The 19,725-nt window shown below is 39.2% G+C and overlaps 1 protein-coding gene across 2 annotated transcripts in view; it reads right to left on the bottom strand.

Moving 5' to 3' along the window:
* Positions 1-14,693: 14,693 nt before the first annotated feature.
* efna5b (ephrin-A5b) overlaps positions 14,694-19,725 on the bottom strand; it is a 215,051-nt gene continuing 210,019 nt past the window's right edge. For both annotated transcript variants that reach the window (XM_041186560.1, XM_041186561.1), the window contains one exon: positions 14,694-17,311. In XM_041186560.1, the coding sequence (XP_041042494.1) occupies positions 17,193-17,311 (119 nt within the window). In that variant the 3' untranslated portion in view covers positions 14,694-17,192. The remainder of the gene's footprint in view (positions 17,312-19,725) is intronic.

Here is a 19,725-nt window from a genome sequence, read left to right as displayed (position 1 = left end):
AGTAGGCAAAACTTTCCCAGATAGAGTACAATATGGGAAACTGTGAGATTGTCCACTTTGTCAGGAAGAATAGAAATGCAGAATGGAAAAGGTTTCCAGAATGCTATGGTACAGAGGGACCTGGGAGCCCTTGTACATGAATCAGAAAAAAAGTGAGCTTTCAGATACAACACATAATTAGGAAGGCAGCAGAATGTTGGCCCTTTTTGCAACGGGAATGGAGTATAAAAGTAGGGAAGTCTTGCTACAGGGCATTGGTGAGACCGCAGCTAGAGTACTGTATACAGATTGGTCACCATATGTAAGAAGGGACATACGTGCATTGGAAGCAGTTCAGAGAAGGTTCACTAGGCTGACTCCTTGAATGAAGGGTTTGCCTTATGAGGAAAGGTTGAGCAGGTTGGGCCTATACTCAATGGATTTTCAAAGAATGAGAAGTGAGCTTATTGAAACATAAGACTCTGAGGGGGCTTGAAAGGGAAGGTGCTGTGTGGATGTTTCCTCTCGTGGGCGAATTCTAGAACTAGGCAGTGCAGTTTCAAAACAAGAAGTCTCCCATTTAAGATCGAGATGAAGGGGAATTTCTTCTCTCAGAGGGTCCTTGGTGTTTGGAATTCTCTTCTACAGAGAGCAGTGGAAGCTGGTATTCATTGAATATATCCAAGGTTGAGTGAGGCAGGTTTTCAATCCACAAGGGAGTCAAGGGTTATACGCACCAGATAGGGAAGTGGAGCTAAGGCCACAATCAGATCAGCCATGATCTTATTGAATGGCAAGTAGTTTCGAGGGGCCAAACAGCCTACTCCTGCTCCAATTTTTTTATATTCTTTTTTCTGTTAGCACTGAATAAACCCAAAAGTTGTCACTAACACAGATATGAAATAGGGTTTTATTAAGAAATACACTTCACAACTATGAAGGTTGTAAAGATATATGATATTAAGAGGCATTATCTGTATTCAACAAGCAAACCTTTCTTCCTCTGTGCCCATCTTGGTCTCAGTGTTGTTGCTTGGCAGCAATGTGATAATAAATTTGTGTTTGTTGTGTATTTGTGAACAAATGATTAAACATTTTGCCAAACAATTATCCATTCCCAAGTTGTCATTTTCGTGTGTGGAAAGTACACACACATCAGCATCGACAATAGTTTAGAATTTATTGAAGTTTCTTGTTATGGAATAGAATGTACGTCTGGAATAACATCTGGAATAAGGTGACTAAATCTTTGCCGAATGATGAAGCAAATGTTTGTTTTTTAAAATCAAAATCACGAGGCTTTGAAATGTACCATTGGGCGGAATTTTGCGGCACCGTTGCGGCGGGGAGTGGACGTAAAATGCGGCGAACCATGTATCAGTTTATTGACTTCGGCGGAAAATTCCGCCCTTTAATTATTTCTCCTGTTTTTAAGAGATTTTTTCCCCAATTTGACCTGCTTAAACAGAATCGATCAGCAAATGCAATTTGTTTTAACTGCGGTATATTCTTAAGACTTGAAATTGTGTCAATATATTTTAGAAGGTTTGAAAGTATTACTGGGTATAATTCATCCCGGTGTCCTTCTGATGTCTAGTGCAGCCCGGGGAAACCTGTTTTCAGGGTGCGTTGTAACTTGTCCAAGGCTGCAAACCGCATTTGTTAAAGTCGCTGCTTGAAATGTGCAATAAAATCTAAAAGCACAATAAAGAAATGCTCCGACCATTAATCTGAGAGTGGGACAATGGGAGTTGACTTGTTAAAGGCTTGAAATGCCCAGTGCCGAAATGAGCTCATTGCTGAGGTTTCTTTCCCCATTGTGTCCGTATCGCTGAGGTTATCGGTTTTACAGCCCGATGAGGAACTGACAATTAAACTCGGCGGGGGAAAACAAACTCTGTCCAACCAAATGGCCCGTAAAAATGCAGGCCCGCCTATAGAGACAAGCCGGTTTAATGGCCTGGGAATGGTTTAAGAGCAAGGTGGCAATTTGAAATTGTCATCATTAGAATCTAATCTTCATGCAAGACTGTCACAGTCTTCATCCTAATTCCAAAAACCGATTCTATTGCAAAATTTAAAACGATTCTATAATAATCTTAACCCCCAAACCTAGAATAATAACCCAAAGCCTACACACCAATTTACAATTTAATGTGCCATCTTTCTCATAGTGAAATAACCCAATAGCTTCGCAAAGGAGCAAAATCTAAGCATGGAGAGGGACCTGAGCTAGGAGGTAGATAACAGGGGCATTTGAAGATGGGATTTAGTGAAGCAAGGCAGAGATTTAGGAAGAGAATTCCTAAGTGTAGGGGTACGAATCCTGTGCACCACATTGAAAACTAGAGGAACCATTGAGAGGGGTGTTGAGAAAGCTGAGTATGAACAGGAAAAATCGAACGGACACAGTTAAAACGAAAACTGTCACAACCTCAGAACTATTTATCAGATAATAGGAACACTTTGTCCAACCTAGTTTCAAAACAATCATAGCCACAGTCCCAAACTCGAAACGAAATAATCAGAATCCTAAATTTAAAATAAAGTTTAGATTCCGTTAATCCCAGACTCCAAGAAAGCGTTTCATAATGCTAATGGTATTTGCATTTTTTTTATTTGTAAAAGAAATGACTATGCCAGTTTACATTTCTGTGCGGTCACCGTGAATCAGGTGTAGAAAGTTAATAGAGCCGCCAGTAAGCTACCCTGCCCTATGATGTATTTTGTCGAAGAGAAATCATATAGGAAGATTCAGGGCACCTCACTCATTCTGGCAATGCGACGATGTTTTTGTGGTAAGTGAACAGGAATTTTTCCTGTCATGGCATGTTGACCAGACAAAAAAGCGGAAACTGGTTGAGCGGCACCAGGCGCTGAGACAGCTCTGCCTTGACATCCGCAGTTTGAATACTGAGCTGAGCTAACGGTTCCAGAGGGTGCAGGTCTCAAGCAGCTGTCAGACGAAGGAGACAAGGACGGTTATGGAGAGAGTCTTGACCTTGCAACGCCAATGAAAACTGCAAGGAAGAAGCTAAACTTCTAACTGAAGTGGAATTCAACAATAAAGAAAATGGGATTATGCCCATTTGAAAATTTGTGGCCTGGAGAGGCGCAGCTGCATGTGGGAACGGAGGAAACGAGGGCAGAAAATGAAAGCACAAAAGGGCATGGTGCATTTTGTGGAGATGCCCAGCTGTGGATGTGGACGATAGCAGCTCCCAAACACTTGGCAATCTGTATAAGAAGCACAAGCAATTCACCGCAGTTTGCAATTTTATTTCTTACTCATTGGTTTGTCCCGTTTGAATTTTGTGGAACTAAAGATTAGGAATGGATTATTCTTACTGCTGTCTCCTCATTGGTGGAAAAATCCTAAATTAAAATTCCAAGATCCAGTGATGGCTGATGGAGCATACTATAGAGAAGTGTGAAGTTATTCACTTTGGTCATAATAGTGAAAAACTAGTAAGTGTTGATGTTAAATGAGACTTGGGTGTGTTGGTTCAAGAATGCAAAAAATTAGTATGTCATGTGCAGCAAGCAATTAGGAAGGCAAATTGCATGTTTGCTTTTATTGCAAGGGGTTTAGAGTACAAGAGTAAATAAGTCTCACTACAATTGTGCAGGGTTTTGGTGAGACCACATCTAGAGTACAGTGTGCACTTTGGTGTTCACATTTAAGAAATTTGCATTGGAGGCAGTACAGTGAAGGTTCACTAGATTGGTCCTTGGCATGAGGCTATGATGAGAGGCTAAGTAAATTGAGAGGCAATCTCATTGAAACCTACAACATTCTGAAGAGGCTTGATAGGTGGACACTGAGAGATCATTTCGATTGTTCGGGGAATCTAAAACACAGAGGCACAGTCTCAAGATGAGGGGCCAATAATTTAGGACTGCGATGAGGAGAAATTACTTCACTCAGAGGGTTATGAATCTTGGAATTCTCTACCCCAGATATTTGTGGATGCTGCATCATTGAATATATATAAGGCTAGGATAACAGATTTTTTGTCTCTCAGGGCATTAAGGATATGGGGAGTGGGTGGGAAAATGGAGTTCAAACTTGAGATCAGTCATGTAGCTACGAGGAGAGATTGGATAGGTTGGGGTTATTTTCCCAGGAACAAAGAAGGCTGAGAGGTGATTTGATTGAGGTGTACAAAATTATGAGGGGAATAGATAGAGTGGGCAGGATAAAATTGTTTCCCTTGGTGGAGAATTCTAGAACCAGGGGACATAGATTCAAGATAAGTGGCAGAAGGTGTAGGGGGAACATGAGGAAGAAATTTTACACAGAGTATAGTGGGTGTCTGGAATTCACTGCCCAAATTGGTGGTAGAGGCAGAAACTCTAAACTCTTTTAAAAAGTACCTGGACCTGCACCTTAAGTGCTGTAAACTGCAGGGCTATGGGCCAGGTGCAGGAAGGTGGGACTAGAAAAGGCACCTGGGTGTCCTCGGGCTGGCATTGACAAGATGGGCCAAATGGCTTCCTTCTGTGCTGTAACTTTTCTTTGGTTCTATGATTGTACTGAATGGCAGAGCAGACTCGACGGGCCATATGATCTACTCCTGCTCCTATTTCTTGTGTTTTTGTGACTGCAGTTGGCAATACGTGTAGATTAAGCATTTAGATTTACATTTTATATTTATACTTACATTTTATATGCACCACGAAAGCTTCATGGTACACTCCTAAATGGCCCATAAGACCAAGAACTTCAGACTCTCTTGAGATAAATGCATGAGAAAATGTCTAAGGAGGAAAATGAGACAAATATTGCAGCAAATAAACAATAAAACACATCTGACCCCGAGACCATAGAAATAATCAGAGACCAGGAGGAAGACCACAACCCAAGAATCATAAGAAACTGGAGGAGAGACATAGAAGCTGTCAATGGAAGGCTGGAAAAAGGTCAAATATGAATGTAGGAAAGGAAATAGAAACTTTAAAAAGGATATATAATTGTACAAGAGAAAGTTACAGAACGTGAAAGTATCCCATAGTAATCCTTGTGATTAGGGACTTCTTTATCTGTAAATCTGTTTTGGCCCAGTGAAACATGAATTTTTTTAAAAACTACCAGAGTGAAGTGGCTAGACTTGCAACCCAGAGGTCAACACTCCTAATTCTTACCATAGCAAGTTATAAAACTGAATCCAATACATCTGGCAAATTGCAAGCTACAATGAAAGAAAAAAATGTTTCATGAAATGGAACCTACTACCTGTATTTAGTCAGGCAACACATGACTCTAATTCACATTATGTGACTGACTTTTAATGCATTCTCAGTGGCCTAGCATGCCATTGGGTTATATAATCATTACTCAAGGTATCTAGGGATGGGCAATATGTCTGGCCTTGCCAGCATCACCCACATCCTGAGAACAAAGTGAAACTAGCCTATCAGCATAAGTGTACAAGTTGACACTAAGATTTTAGTAAAGCATGACAGTGACAGAAGCTTTTCATTATGTGTGTTTGATCTTTGATAAACGTAAAACATACAACTAAAGATGTTGTCGTTCCAAACTTGGGCTGTTTCCAGAGCAGCTTATGTGATGCAAATTGTAAATTGCAAGCTTCCTACATTTAATCATTGCCTGTTCATAACTTTTCTCATCTAATAGTTCTGAGTGAATTGTTCTTTAGTTTGTCAGTATCCTTTGAAATAATTTTGCAGCAAACACCATCTTCAGTCGTTGATGTTTGGAGAACTGCTTTTGGTGCTGATTTGGGGTCTGATTTGGGGCTTGGTTTTGGTAGTGACTTAGATTCTGATTTGAGGACTGGTTTTGGTGCTGATTTGGCATCTGTTTTGGAGATTAATTTTGGTGCTGATTTAGGATCGGATTTGGGGACTGGTTTTGGTGTTGATTTGGCATCTGTTTTGGAGATTAATTTTGGTGCAGATTTGGGATTTTATTTGGGGACTGGTTTGGTGCTGATTTTGCAATCTGATTTGGGGACTAGATTGGTGGCTGATTTGGACTCTGATTTGGGGACTAATTTTGGTGCTGATTTAGGATCTGATTTGGGGATTGGTTTTGGTTCTGATTTGGGATCTGATTTGGGGACTGGTTTTGGTGCTGATTTATGATCACATTTTGGGACTAGCTTTGGTGCTGACTTGGGGTCTGATTTGGGGACAGGTTTTTTGGTGCTCATTTAATTCTGATTTGTGGAATGGTTTTGGTGCCGATTTGGCATTTGTTTTAGGGACTAGTTTTGAAGTCTGATTTGGGATCAGATTTGGGGACTGATTTTGGTGCTGATTTTGTGATCTGATTTGGGGATTGGATTGGGGATGATTTGGGATCTGATTTGGGAACTAGTTTTGGTGATGATTTGGGATCTGATTTGGGGACTGGTTTGGTGCTGATTTTGCAATCTGATTTGGGGACTAGATTGGTGGCTGATTTGGACTCTGATTTGGGGACTAGTTTTGGTGCTGATTTAGGATCTGATTTGGGGATTGGTTTTGGTTCTGATTTGGGATCTGATTTGGGGATTGGTTTTGGTTCTGATTTGGGGATTGGTTTTGGTTCTGATTTGGGATCTGATTTGGGGATTGGTTTTGATTCTGATTTGGGGACTGGTTTTGGTGCTGATTTGTGATCACATTTTGGGACTAGCTTTGGTGCTGACTTGGGGTCTGATTTGGGGACAGGTTTTTTGGTGCTCATTTAATTCTGATTTGGGGAATGGTTTTGGTGCCGATTTGGCATTTGTTTTGGGGACTAGTTTTGAAGTCTGATTTGGGATTACATTTGGGGACTGATTTTGGTGCTGATTTTGTGATCTGATTTGGGGATTGGATTGGGGATGATTTGGTGACTAGTTTTGGGTGATGATTTGGGATCTGATTTTGGGATTGGTTTTGGGGCTGATTTTGGGCCTGATTTGGTGCTGCTTTGGAATCTGAGTTTTTGCTGATTTGTGGTTTCAGTTCTGATTTGGCGCCTGGTTTGGTGACTCATTTTGGTGCTGATTTGGAATCTGATTTGGTATTGGATTTGTGGTCTGATTTGGGGACTGGTTTTGGTGCTGATTTAGGTTTTGAGCTGGGGTCTGATTTGGGGACATATGAACATGCATATGAACATACAAATTAGGAGTAGGGGTAGGCCACTTGACTCCTCTAGCCTGCTCTGCCATTCAATAGGGTCAAAGCTGATCTGAATGTAACCTCAACCCAACATTCAGGCTTACCCACAATAACCTTTCACCCCCTTGTTAATCTAGCTCTGCCTTAAAATTATTCAAAGACTCTGCTTCGACTGCTTTTTGAGGAAGAGAGTTCCAAAGACACACAACCCTCTGAGAGAAAAAAATTCTCCTTATCTCTCACTTAAATGAGTGACCCCTTATTTTTAAACAGTGACCCCTAGTTCCAGATTCTCCCACAAGATGAAACATCTTCTCCACATTCACCCTGTCAAGACCCTTCAGGATCTTAATGGTTTCAATTAAGTCGGTTCTTACTCTTCTAAATTCCAGTGGATACAAGCCTAACCTGTCCAGCCTTTCCTAACAGGACGATCCGCCCATTCATGGTATTAATCTAGTAAACCTTCTCTAAACTGTTCTAATGCATTTACATCTTTCTTTAACTAAGGAGACCAGTACTGTACACAATACTCCAGATGTGGTCTCACCAATGCCCGGTACAATTGAAGCATAATCTCCCTAGTTTTGTAATCAATTCCCCTCACAATAAACGATAACATTCTATTAGCTTTCCTAATTACCTGCTGTACCTGCATACTAACCTTTTGTTGACACCTTGACACCCAGATCCCTCTGAATCTCAGAGCTCTGCAATCTCTCACCATTTAGATAATACGCTTCTTTTTTATTCTTTCTGCCAAAATGAACAATTTCACATTTGCCCACATTATGCATCCAGATCTTTGCCCACTCACTTAACCTATCTATGTCACTTTGTAGCCTCCTTACATCCTCTTGCAATTTACTTTCCTCACTATCTTTGTCAGCAAATTTAGCGACCATTCCTTCAGTCTCTTAATCCAAGTAAATTATATAAATTGTAAAAAGTTGTGGCCCCAGCACTGATCCCTGTAGCACACCACTCATCATATCCTGCCAACCAGAAAAAGACCCATTTATGCCAACTCTCTGCTTCCTGTTAGATAGCCAATCTTCTATTCATGCCAATATGTTACCCCCCTCCCCCCTGACACACACACACACACACACACCATGAGCTTTTATTTTATGCAATAATCTTTGATGTGGCATTTTATCAATTGCCTTCTGCAAATCTAAGTATGGCACATTCACTAAGTTCTCCTTTGTCCACAGCACATGTGACTCCTTCAAAGAACTCTAACAAATTGGTTAAACATGATTTCCCTTCTATAAAACAATGTTGACTCTGCCTGATTGCCTTGATTTTTTCTAAGTGCCCTGCTATAACATCTTTAATAATATCTTCTAACATGTTCCCTATGACAGATGTTAGGCTAACTCGTCTAAAGTTTCCTGCTTTCTGTCTCCCTCCCTTTTTGAATAAAGGAATTATATTTGCTTTTTTCCAATCCAATGGAACCTTCCCTGAATCTCGGGAATTTTTGAAAATTAAAACCAGTGCATCAACTATCTCAAGAGCCACATCTTTCAAAACCTTTGAAGACTGGGGATTGGTTTTGGTGATGATTTGGGATCCGGTTTTGGTGGTGACTTAGATTTTGATTTCGGGTCTGATTTGAGAAATCTGTTTTGGGAACTAGTTTTGGTGCTCATTTGGGGTCTGATTTTGGGGACTGGTTTTGATGCTGATTTGTGATCTCATTTGGGGACTGGTTTTGGTGCTGATTTTGGTGGAGGGTCCCAGGCAGCGCAAATCTGCCCATCAGAAGTTTAAACTGGCTGGGCTATTACAGTGCATGTGCACGTGTCATCTGTTTTGGGGACTAGTTTTGGTGTTGATTTGGGATCGGATTTGAGGACTGGTTTTGGTGCTGATATAGGATCTGATTTGGGGACTGGTTTGGGTGTTGACTGGGGTCTGATTTGGAGACTGGTGTTGGTGCTGATTTGGGGACTGGTTTTGCTGTTGATTTGGGCTCTGATTTGGGGACTTGATTGGAGGCTGATTTTGGGTTTGATTAGGGGTCTGATTTTGGTACTGATTTAGATTCGGGTTTGGGGACTGGTTTTCATGCTGATTTAGGATCTGATTTGGGGATTAGTTTTGGTGCTGATTTGGGATTAGATTTGGGGACTGGTCTTGGTGCTGATTTTGCAATCTCATATGGAGACTGGATTCACAGCTGATTTGGGGTCTGTTTTATAGACTAGTTTGATTTCGATTCTGATTGGGGTCTGATTTGGGGACTGTTTTGGTGATTTAAATTCTGATTTGGGGACCATTTTTGGTGCCGATTTGGGATCTAATTTTGGGACTGATTTTAGTGCTGATTTTGGGATTGTTTTCTGTGCTGATTTTGGATCTGATTTCGTGTCTGATTTGGGAACTGGTTTTGGTGTTGATTTGGGATCAGATTTAATGTGTGATTTGGGGACTTGCTTCAGTGATGCTTTGGGATCTAATTTGGTGCTGATTTGGAATCTGATTCAGGTACTGGTTTTGCTGCTGGCTTGGAATCTGATTTGGGATCTTATTTAGGGACTGGTTTTGGTGCTGATTTGGGATCAGATTTGGGATCTGATTGGGGACTGATTGGGGGAGGCTGGCTTTGTTGCAGATTTGGGATCTGATTTGGGGATTGCATTTGAGGGTTGATTTGGGGACTGCTTTTGACAACTGATTTGGTATCTGATTTTGGGGTCTGATTTCAGGGCTTAATTTTCTTGGAAGATAGTTTCAATCATAAAATTCTTATTTTTTAAAATTGCCCTCATTCCAAAAGAAAACAAAAACACAAAGGATTTTAAAGTAATTTTGGAGACAAACTGAACACAGAATTGGAGGGCAAATAGGAAAAGCTTTTTTTAAAGTCTAAATTGGTGTTTTAATTGTGTACTTTGTTTACATGTAATTAAGAGTCTGGCAATCCAGGTACACATGACAATTGAGAGATGTTATGGATATTTATTCACATATTTGTTGATCAGATGGATGAACTGAAAACCCTCCAAACCTACAGGCTCTGTGAATCCGCCAATTTCCTGAGATTCTAATCTTTAAGTCATAAGAGACGAATAAGTATTTAGGGAGGTGCATACTGCCAGTATACGCCTTACAGCAAGATGCCTCAATATTTTACTGATGGCAATAAGCGAGATGACCTTGTTTGTTGGGCTTCCATCTCCTTAATATAAATGTTGTGTTTGGTGTCTCTGCCATGAGATATTAAAAACATAACTCACTGACATAGTGAGACCCCAGATCTGATTTTTAAACAAGTCATCGAAACACCATACTGTAAATGCCTATATGGAAGGAATAGAATTTCATTCAGGGATTACATACTATCCAGAAAGCTATGCTTCTGATAGAATGTTAATATGTCATTACTGAGGTTTATGTTCCAGAAGGAAATATACATGTGTAGATAACATATCATCTTGCAGATGCTTAATAGTTAATGATGACTGACTCCAGATCACAAATCAAGCAGGCATCTTATAGGAAATTAAAATGAATGTCTGTTTTATTTAATATTACTCATTTTTTTAGCTAGTCTTGTATTTCAGAAACTGTTGCATTTGTAGTTGAAATACAGTAAAATAGTAATCTTGCGCTTGAAGTAAGCGAAATAAATTCGTTACTCATCTTTTTTGTTTGGGTCTGAACCTTACATTCTAGGTTAATTCTAACTGAGGGATGACAGGCAAAAGTGAACCCTGAAAACCTGTTGTTTTATCACTTTTTTAAGGGAATTAGGGACGGGCAATAAGTGCTCACCTTGCCGACGATACATAACCAATGATCGAACTGAAGAAAAACTTGGCGGGGACGAGAACTGTTTGGCGGGTCGGGGGGGGTGGGGGGGGGGGGGGGCTGGGGGTGGCGAGGGGCAATCGGTTAGGAAGCTGTCCACAGATTGCAAATCGACACTGGGTGCTAGAGAACCAACCTGCATCAGTCACTAGTCTCTTTCTGTTGTCAGTAACGATTTATAACATTGACACTGGATTCTGCCCCATGTTAGACGAGCGCTAGAAAGTTTTTTTTTCCCCTTTCAACTGCGAAAATGGAGTTGAGTATGACTCCTTCAACTGTATAGGACCGCGTGAGGTGGTTCAAGAATGGGCAGAAATAGGATTATTGATCTGAAACGATTCCACCGCGCCAATTGATTTGATATCCTGCAACTTGTTTTAATCTGGCTTTTTAAAGTACTGTTTAAGTGATCTCTTATCCAGGACATCATAACTTGGACACAAAAAACGCTTTCTGCTCTGTAAAGTGTGCTTGAACGTGGGTCAAGGGCTTTATCATGGAGGGTCAGAAGGAAATCCGCTCCGAATCTTCTGCTATATCACACGTACAGAAGAACTCTTGGGTGACCTGTGAAACATTGATTAGTCAGTGGGTTCTTTCATACTGCCTGGATTGTTGTCACCTCCCGCTAAGGCGTGTGTATCAAATGATTTATTTGCATTCCAGCCCTGAGGTGTTTGCTTTGCCTACATCTCCCGTATTACCTTTCTCACAAGTGATGTTCAGGAGCTTCAGCTAATTTTACGTGTTGGCATTACGCCTCCGACTGGTCTAAATTTTTGCACAGGCACGGTTCCATATCGCATTTTGATTTGAAATGGGATTATGTCGTTGTGTTTGGCGTGATTATATGCATTTTCCACATTTAAGCCTAGACAGACTATAAAACCTCAATTTATGCATAAATTACATTTAAGGTTCTCCAGCGGATTGGACTTTCCTGTCAATTGATACGGAATTGACAAGACTTCATTGTGTTTTATTTCATCTGAACAAATACTTAATTGTTTCCTACAATGCTAGTACACGTCTGTTTAGATGAATCTTCAGAAATTGTTGTCCTTATCCCAAATTTCCCTTGTATATTGACTTTTGCTGTATTTGTTTACATTTAATTCATCCCTGCTCTCACTGTATTTATACATTCTATCTATTTATATACACCCACTCTTAAATCAACAAATCCTTGCTAGCGTTTATCTTTTTTCTTATTTACCCTGTATTTCTATCCTTGCACTTTTGTTTCTTTTACCTCGGCTGAAAGATCGACAAACTCGTGTCTCTGGATAACATATTGGGTTTTAAAAGCAGGTTTCAATTCCACGGGCTACCAGAACATACATCTATAAAGATAAATAGATCGAATGTGTGGGGCAAGAGATGGAGCACAACAGTGCACATATTTACACGATACTGGCATGGAAACATCACTTGTGCAAATAATTTAAAAGTATTTCTCTTTTGGGCGTTTTATCTGAAATACATTTACGAATATCTTTAATAAAAATGTAGTAGCTAGAGCATGTTAGAATCGCTGTATGGTATAGGCAAACTTATTGTTACAGCTTTTATCAAATCAGCAGTTGTTAGAACGATATAAATGATATTTGTGCATTTCATGTTTCGCTGTGCAAAACGTTGGAGGAATAAAGTTTGTCTGATAACCTTAAACTTACTGATATCTGCAGTTTAGGAATTATAGTTTCCGATGGGGAAATATTCCGACTTTACACTTCGTGCAAAATATGTCTGTATTAATGAAATCAAATTACCGCACAACAGGAATAGAATCAAATTTTATCAGACCTAAAGTATAGAGCTCACAGTCCATGCTGATTGGCTGGTTTTGGAGAGAAGTATGAAAATGGTCCGATTTGCAGTAGGCAAGCATTTCTTCAGTGCCACCTGAAATTAATCATTGTTTATGTTCTTTAGAAATATACTCCCTATGCTCTTATAAGTGACGGGAAATTAAATATACATTTCTTTAAGTCTATGCAGTATGCATTTGAATAAGTACCGATCCAAAGTCAATGGTCTGGCTGATCAAACAGGCATCTTGTGTGCATGTGTGGGAGCATAACAGTAAAACATGACAGAGATCTTTATTAATGTCCTACATCGTTTAATTTTGTTGGCGATTAAGGAGGTAGTAAAGATTAACACAAAGGCATATTTGCACTTCAAAACGTACAGCAGTCAGAATTGTATGTTTGACTATCTTGTAAATTAATAATGCTCAAAGTAGGTTGCAACCAAATATTTTTTGATAGAGTTCGTGTGATTGGTTTTGTCTCTGTGCTGTTCACGTTAGTCTGTCATACTGTCCTTGTTCTGCTTATCAGGATTGAAAGCGATGCATTCTTTAAGTTGTGACTTTTCTGACCTCAATACAGATCACATATTCGTCCTGTGATCTCAAAGGGCTTGTGTCCGACAGTTTGTCAGAACGTCTTTGAAAAATGTGTGAGCTCTACATTGCAACATTTAAAGAGCAAATTTCGACTATGGCAATTTTCCACATTTCTCAATGAATTTTTACCTTAAAAGATAAACAGCCAAGTTCTATTTTAAATACCAAACAAAGAACAACCTGTTCAATAAAAGTGCTTCTGGTCTTTTATTGGTAAATTGAAAGGGACAGACTGCGTCCCCTGGATTTTAAAACCACATTAGAAAATAATGAAACTGCAATGCACTATACTATAAAACAACCATGGGTTTTGTGTGTGAAACAAGACAGCTGCTGGAGGTTAATTTTACATTTTAACACATTACAGTTATAACTTAATCCCATTCCACGCGGGATATAATTTCAGTAACTCGTGATTTTATTTTATATCAAGATCAAATTTAATCTCTAGTTGTAAATTATCATAACATATGCATGATGAATATAGAATATAAAAATTTTATACATTCAAGTTGCGGTTCTAATTCAGTACCTAGTGTTTGTCCTGATTTAATTTTGCTTTTGGTGCCCTGTGCATCAAGCTGAGAGGGATGTTGGTGCCTGGGAATTGTATCATTTTCTACTTTGATCACATGATGCAACATCAAGCAATAGCAGGTCAAGTATCAACTGGGTTCGAGGTTAACTTTCCGCTAACCACCTCCTCTAGTAGAAATGCCCCTACGTTGTACCAAAGCAATTATTCCATTCCCGCTCTACCAGATGGCTTCCCCGCCTGACGTGACCTTTATGTATAAGGGCGGTCAGTTTTGTGCTCTAATCCCATGGTCACCGAGGCCATACTGATTTCGCATCGAGAGCCAGCACCCAGAGATAGCAGGAAGGCGATTGCCATCTTATTGGTCCCAACTGGAAACTCAGGAGTGAAAGAATCTTTCAATTTCTCGCCTCGCTTTTTCGCGAATAGTGTGGCTTCAATTAAAAACTATTATGCTAGAATTTACTACATAGCAATTAACCACAATATCTCAAAGTACTACTTTTGAAATTAAGATACTTTGTGGCCTGATTATTTTTAAATGCCCTAACAGCGGAATTTCAGTTGAATTGTTACATGAAAACTATTTGTTATAATGTGTTTCAATTGTCAAGCCAGATATAGATAAAACCTGATTAAGTAATTAAATAATCATTTTTTCCCGCGAGAATGTCACATTGAGTGCATTTCTCGAGATTTCGTTTGTATGAGGTAGGAAAGGCATAACTCCCCTCCCCCACCCCAATCTGCATTTTCGTAATAGACATGCTATTTATTTTCTGAATATTAAGATATCAAGAATGAGACGCATTTCTGCCCTTTAAAACATATTTTCAAACTTTTAATGGTCAAAGACACAGAACATTCATACTATTTATAAAGATGAACATCTTTAGTTTTATTTATGTATAGTTGTTCAGACACGTGTATATACAAAACAGATGTATAGAGTATCCACATGGCAGCAGACCACAGGGTTTTTCCCCCTCTTATAAGCAAGTCAAAAAAGCACTCTCCAATAAGTGCAAGGAATCTGCTTTTCAAGCGGTTCTTGAGCAGGGTAGTACAGGCACAGGACAACAATGAACTGGACTCTAATATCCAGACGCACACACAATGAGTGGCTCTAACGGAGTGTCAAGAGTAAGCATCTAAAACAGATTTAGCAGACTCCATGAGTAACCTTCAGCATGCCAGCATTTATTAAACTGTACAGACAATGGCAGCAACGCTATTGTAAGAAGATTCGTCTCGCATCAGAGCAGTTTGGGGGCGAATGCATGGGAAAAACTTGGAGTTGCCAAATAGAACAGATTTGTCCATTCACCGCTCAATGAAGGCTTAGATGAAAGCACGGAACAGCTGATCTACGTGGAGTGAATAAAGGGGGAGTGGATTAATTTCTATGCTTCTAAAATTTATAGAACCATTTCCATTCCACATAGCAAGGTAGGTCAGTGAGTGCGATTGCTTGTTGACAGGTATAGTATACCCCTATTTCTGGCCTTGTCATGAGCTGCTTCCACACAAAGGGGCAAAACAGTAGACGAAATTTACAAAACTATACCGACAAACTTTTTTTTCCTTACTCGAGTCCACGCGTATGCCACGATACTGGCAAGATCTTTCCATTAAACATTCACTTCCTCTCTGGGAGAGAAAGAAAACCAGGAACACAAATCGATCGACTTGCAGGATCAACATGCCTCTTCACAGAGGGCTTTATGATCAGAATTCCACATCGCCTCAAACATGTAGGACCACTACGTTGAATGTTAAGTCACAGTTTTTGCTCCCCTCTCATACATAACAAGCAATTTGCAGGCTGCAACCAGCTCTCTGCAGCGTTTGCACTATACGCTGACGCAGCTAGCAGTACTGTAGTAATACATCTTCCATCCCAACATAGATCTGTTTGGTTAACCTGCTCAATCAAATCCAGAAATTCTATTGTATTCAATTATAAAAGAAGTAAGAATTGGAATTAATACTTTATCAAACACTATTTACATCATAGGTTGCTAATAATACAGAATTTAAACAAGTTTTTTTTTCCTTTTGCCCTCGAAGAAGGTACAAATCAATATACTAAGCTAACACTAATGTTATAGACTATTACAGGATACACAGTATCCACTGAACAGACTGATCCTTATTTCCCTGCTTAAAAAGGCAACCAAAAACGAACAAGCAAGAAAATAGTTGGTCTTAAATGTCTTCCATGATATCAGAGGCATTAAATAATTGTTTAATATTGAATCCATTCTTGACTAAAATATGTTGGCAATAACCACTGTGCAACAGATTAAACTGTCGGAAATTAATAATGTCCAATAATGAACTGTAGCCTACAGCTGCTCAGAACAAAATAATGCAATGGTTACATCACTAGTAGAGTTGGATTGCAATCCAGTTTATCAGGAAAAAATGCAGTATTTTTACATTCTCAGTTCATTAGTTTTTCAATTGTAGAACAGTGTTAAAATAAACTGCAAAATTATCAGATATGCCCAATATCTATCCTTATTCACATGAAAATTATCCATATTACAAATGACATCAGCATTTCTAATCTACAATTTTAACCTTTATATTTGTGTTTCGCAAATAGTGCTGCAGAATGCTAGTAGCCTATTGCTAACTGCACCATTCGTCGGTTCTGTAATGCTTCCCAATTTCTTCAAAGGTTATTCAGTGTACACACATCTACAAAAACACAAAGCCTTGCTGAGGGCTTGTGAAACAGGAAATGTGTGGAAAATACAAAATATTACAGACAATGTTAGCGACTGCATGAGCACAGAAACTCTCCCTTCAGACACATGTTCAATTATAACTCCCGAGAGGGATGGGGTTATATCTATTCGTAATATCACCCCTCAAGTCCTGACACGGCGACTCAATGCTTTGCGTGATCATCTTACGGTATTGAGTGAGAAGGTATAAATATTGCATGGAGAAGTAAAACCCTCTTGGGCTTCTGCTCAATATTCTTATTCTTCAGTGACTGCATCTGCCACTACTGTTTCTCATCTGCACTTGGATGACAAGTGCTAAACCACCTAGGGGTATTTTGAAAGAAGAAATGTACAGGGAAAATAAGAATCATTAGTCTCAAAATATAATTTGGCATTTTTGGGGGGTTTATCAGTTTGGATACATCTTCCCACTTGAATCACTCTCTACTCTCCTGACAGAAAATAAATCTTGTGTCTGGAATAAACTGAATGTTCCCCCTCCTCAACAGTGCAGTTATAGAATCTGTGATGTTTTCTGATCCAGCCATGCTGTGTCAGAGGTTCCTTGGATTTTTGAACACTACAATGTTGAAAGTGTTATGAAAAGGAACAGTACAGTCGCCAAAAGTAGCGGGGATATCCTGGGTGTTTGAGCATTGTTCTCACCGCGCGATGGCTCAGCTTCATGTATGGTATCATCTATAGAGAGAACAAACAGAAGAACCAATGCTGTTACAGCAAAAGACAACAGAAAGAACACTCTGCAGTACTTTAGTCACAATTATAGGTCAGCCAAGCTCCTCAGGCAAATACATTTCATTGTCATCCTGTCATTGAATGCTCTAAAAATTTGCATTGCATTTCAAACTTCCCATTTCTTTCACACTGGAAAGTCTTTCATTAACTAACTTTAATGGAAAACCAAAAACAGTGACAGTTAAGAAGCACTGATGAGCTTTTAATATTTTGAATAAAATAAGATTTCTACCCACAAACCCACAAGCTGAGTTTTTTTTAATGCCTGGGAGCTGTCCTGTTAATTTTAATTGATTGAACAAGCTGCTTAGAAATTAAGTGATTTCATGCACCACATCTACTCTTGGTTTTCTCATCAAAATATTTGGAAAGATTCTAAGATTGAACAGTGCATATTTTGCTGGCAAAATGAAATCATATGAAGGAAGATTTTAGATTAAATTCATTCCAACTATTTGAAGCTAAAGTAAATCAGATCTAGTATTTATTTTTTTGATTTTGCAAAAATATATATTCAACTGCATGAGAAAACCAACAGAGCATCTCACTGAGCTGCTGCTAATACAATCACAATTAACTTTTTTTTGATATCCAGATAGAAACTGGCAACAGCTGAACGGCACAGTGAGTGTATTTCTTCATTAAAACTTAGTTTGTAAATGAGGAAATAATGTAGTTATTCTACATTTGATGCACAGAATACAAACTCTGAATTGCTGGCCGCAAAATACTTTCAAAAATCAGTTTCCATTGCTGTCTCTGGAAGTAGAACCCACAAATATTAATATAGGATCTCTTCACTGTTTTGTCTCTGAGTTGTAAGGGGATTATTTATTGGTTCTTAGGATGGGGAGGAACTGTTTCCATTCTTACAAATACATGATCAGTAATTAGAAAAACTTCAGTTAGAGGAATTTGCATCTTTTTCCTTCCTTGGACAATGGAATCTTTGTCAAAGTCACTGGACTGAGAAATCTGTTAAATTTAATTAGTATTTCACATTTGAGCAACAATGAATAACAATGTTTTTAGAGTTACACAGAAGGCTATGTAATTCTAAAATCTTGCCTTTACTGGGTAAAATTGTTTCTAAAATTTACATGGGGTGGTGGTGGGGGGTGGTGGTTGGTGGTGTATACTGGGACTTGCTTTTGAGTTAGCTATGAGTTAGCAACACTGTAAACATGTTCTGTTTAAAAATCTTGATTTTTTTTCCTCAGGACCATTTGTGATATTACTAACCACAGCTAGCAGTGGAAATCCACTGTATCACCCTTATCAAGGCTGTTCTTTCAAATCATTAACCAGAAGACAGAATAATCTAAGTTAGAATTTTGGTGTGTAAGACTTTGGTCTTGTGAATCCAGTCCTGCCATTCCATTTCATACATGAATTGTTATATATTTGCTATTATAAGAAACAGATTTCTGATCTGATCCTTGTATAACCTTAGTGCTCTCTTCATTTTTGATCAAAATTTCACAGAATTTCCCAAATGCAAAACTATGAAGTCCAAATTCTCTCTTGCTCAACAACCAATACTCCCACATCCTGCCTTCATCAAGGTCCAATAACTTTCTCTACTCCAGCAAATTATTTTCAAAATGATCTTCAAACCTTGCATTACTTTACTTCAGTCTATCTGGGAGATCTTCCCCAGTATCTGCTTTCAACTTGCACCCTCTTTTCCCCTCACAAATACTGTTTGATTCTCATTCGCTCTGAACCACTAGCAGAGGTTGATTTTTCACCCATGTTGCCCTTGCTCCCTGAAACTTTCTTCCAAAACCATTCACCTTCCTACTTTACTCTCCCCTTTCAAAAACCTCCTTAAAACCTATCTTTGTCCAAATCTTTCATGTCCACTTCCTAAATCCCCTTTCCCAAACAAATAGACCGAGCTGTTCAGCTGCACTATATAAACATAAGTAGCTGTGGTAGTAGTAGCAGCCCCAAGCACTCTCTACTCACATAAGACCATTATTGGGGATTGAAGGGATAACCGAGCAGTCCCCAACAATTGGCCTAATTTTCTTTCTTTGGTACCAATATAAACTTGAGCACCGAGTCTGCTACTGATGAGTGGTCTAAGCATAAAGTTCTGCTTTTCTCTTGCAATGGTAAGACAATTTAAAGTTACTGCCATTTGTCATTAAAGAGGACTTTCCTCACCTCTGTGGGCATTGGAGGGTAGTGAGCGCATTTGGTGCATGGGTTACATTTTCTTGAGAAGAGCTGTTTATTTGAGATACATGATTCTTCTGCATTTTGATTTTCTGATGCATGGAGTCCTGTCTTTGTCGGGGTGGGAGGCCAAATTCCCATTGGTTGAAGGGAGCATAGATCAAAAATAGGGC

The sequence above is a fragment of the Carcharodon carcharias genome, chromosome 4, assembly GCF_017639515.1.
Source record: "Carcharodon carcharias isolate sCarCar2 chromosome 4, sCarCar2.pri, whole genome shotgun sequence".
Classification (NCBI taxonomy): domain Eukaryota; kingdom Metazoa; phylum Chordata; class Chondrichthyes; order Lamniformes; family Lamnidae; genus Carcharodon; species Carcharodon carcharias.
The sequence above is the reverse complement of the archived record's forward strand: the minus strand, read 5'-3'. Positions and strand labels throughout refer to the sequence as shown.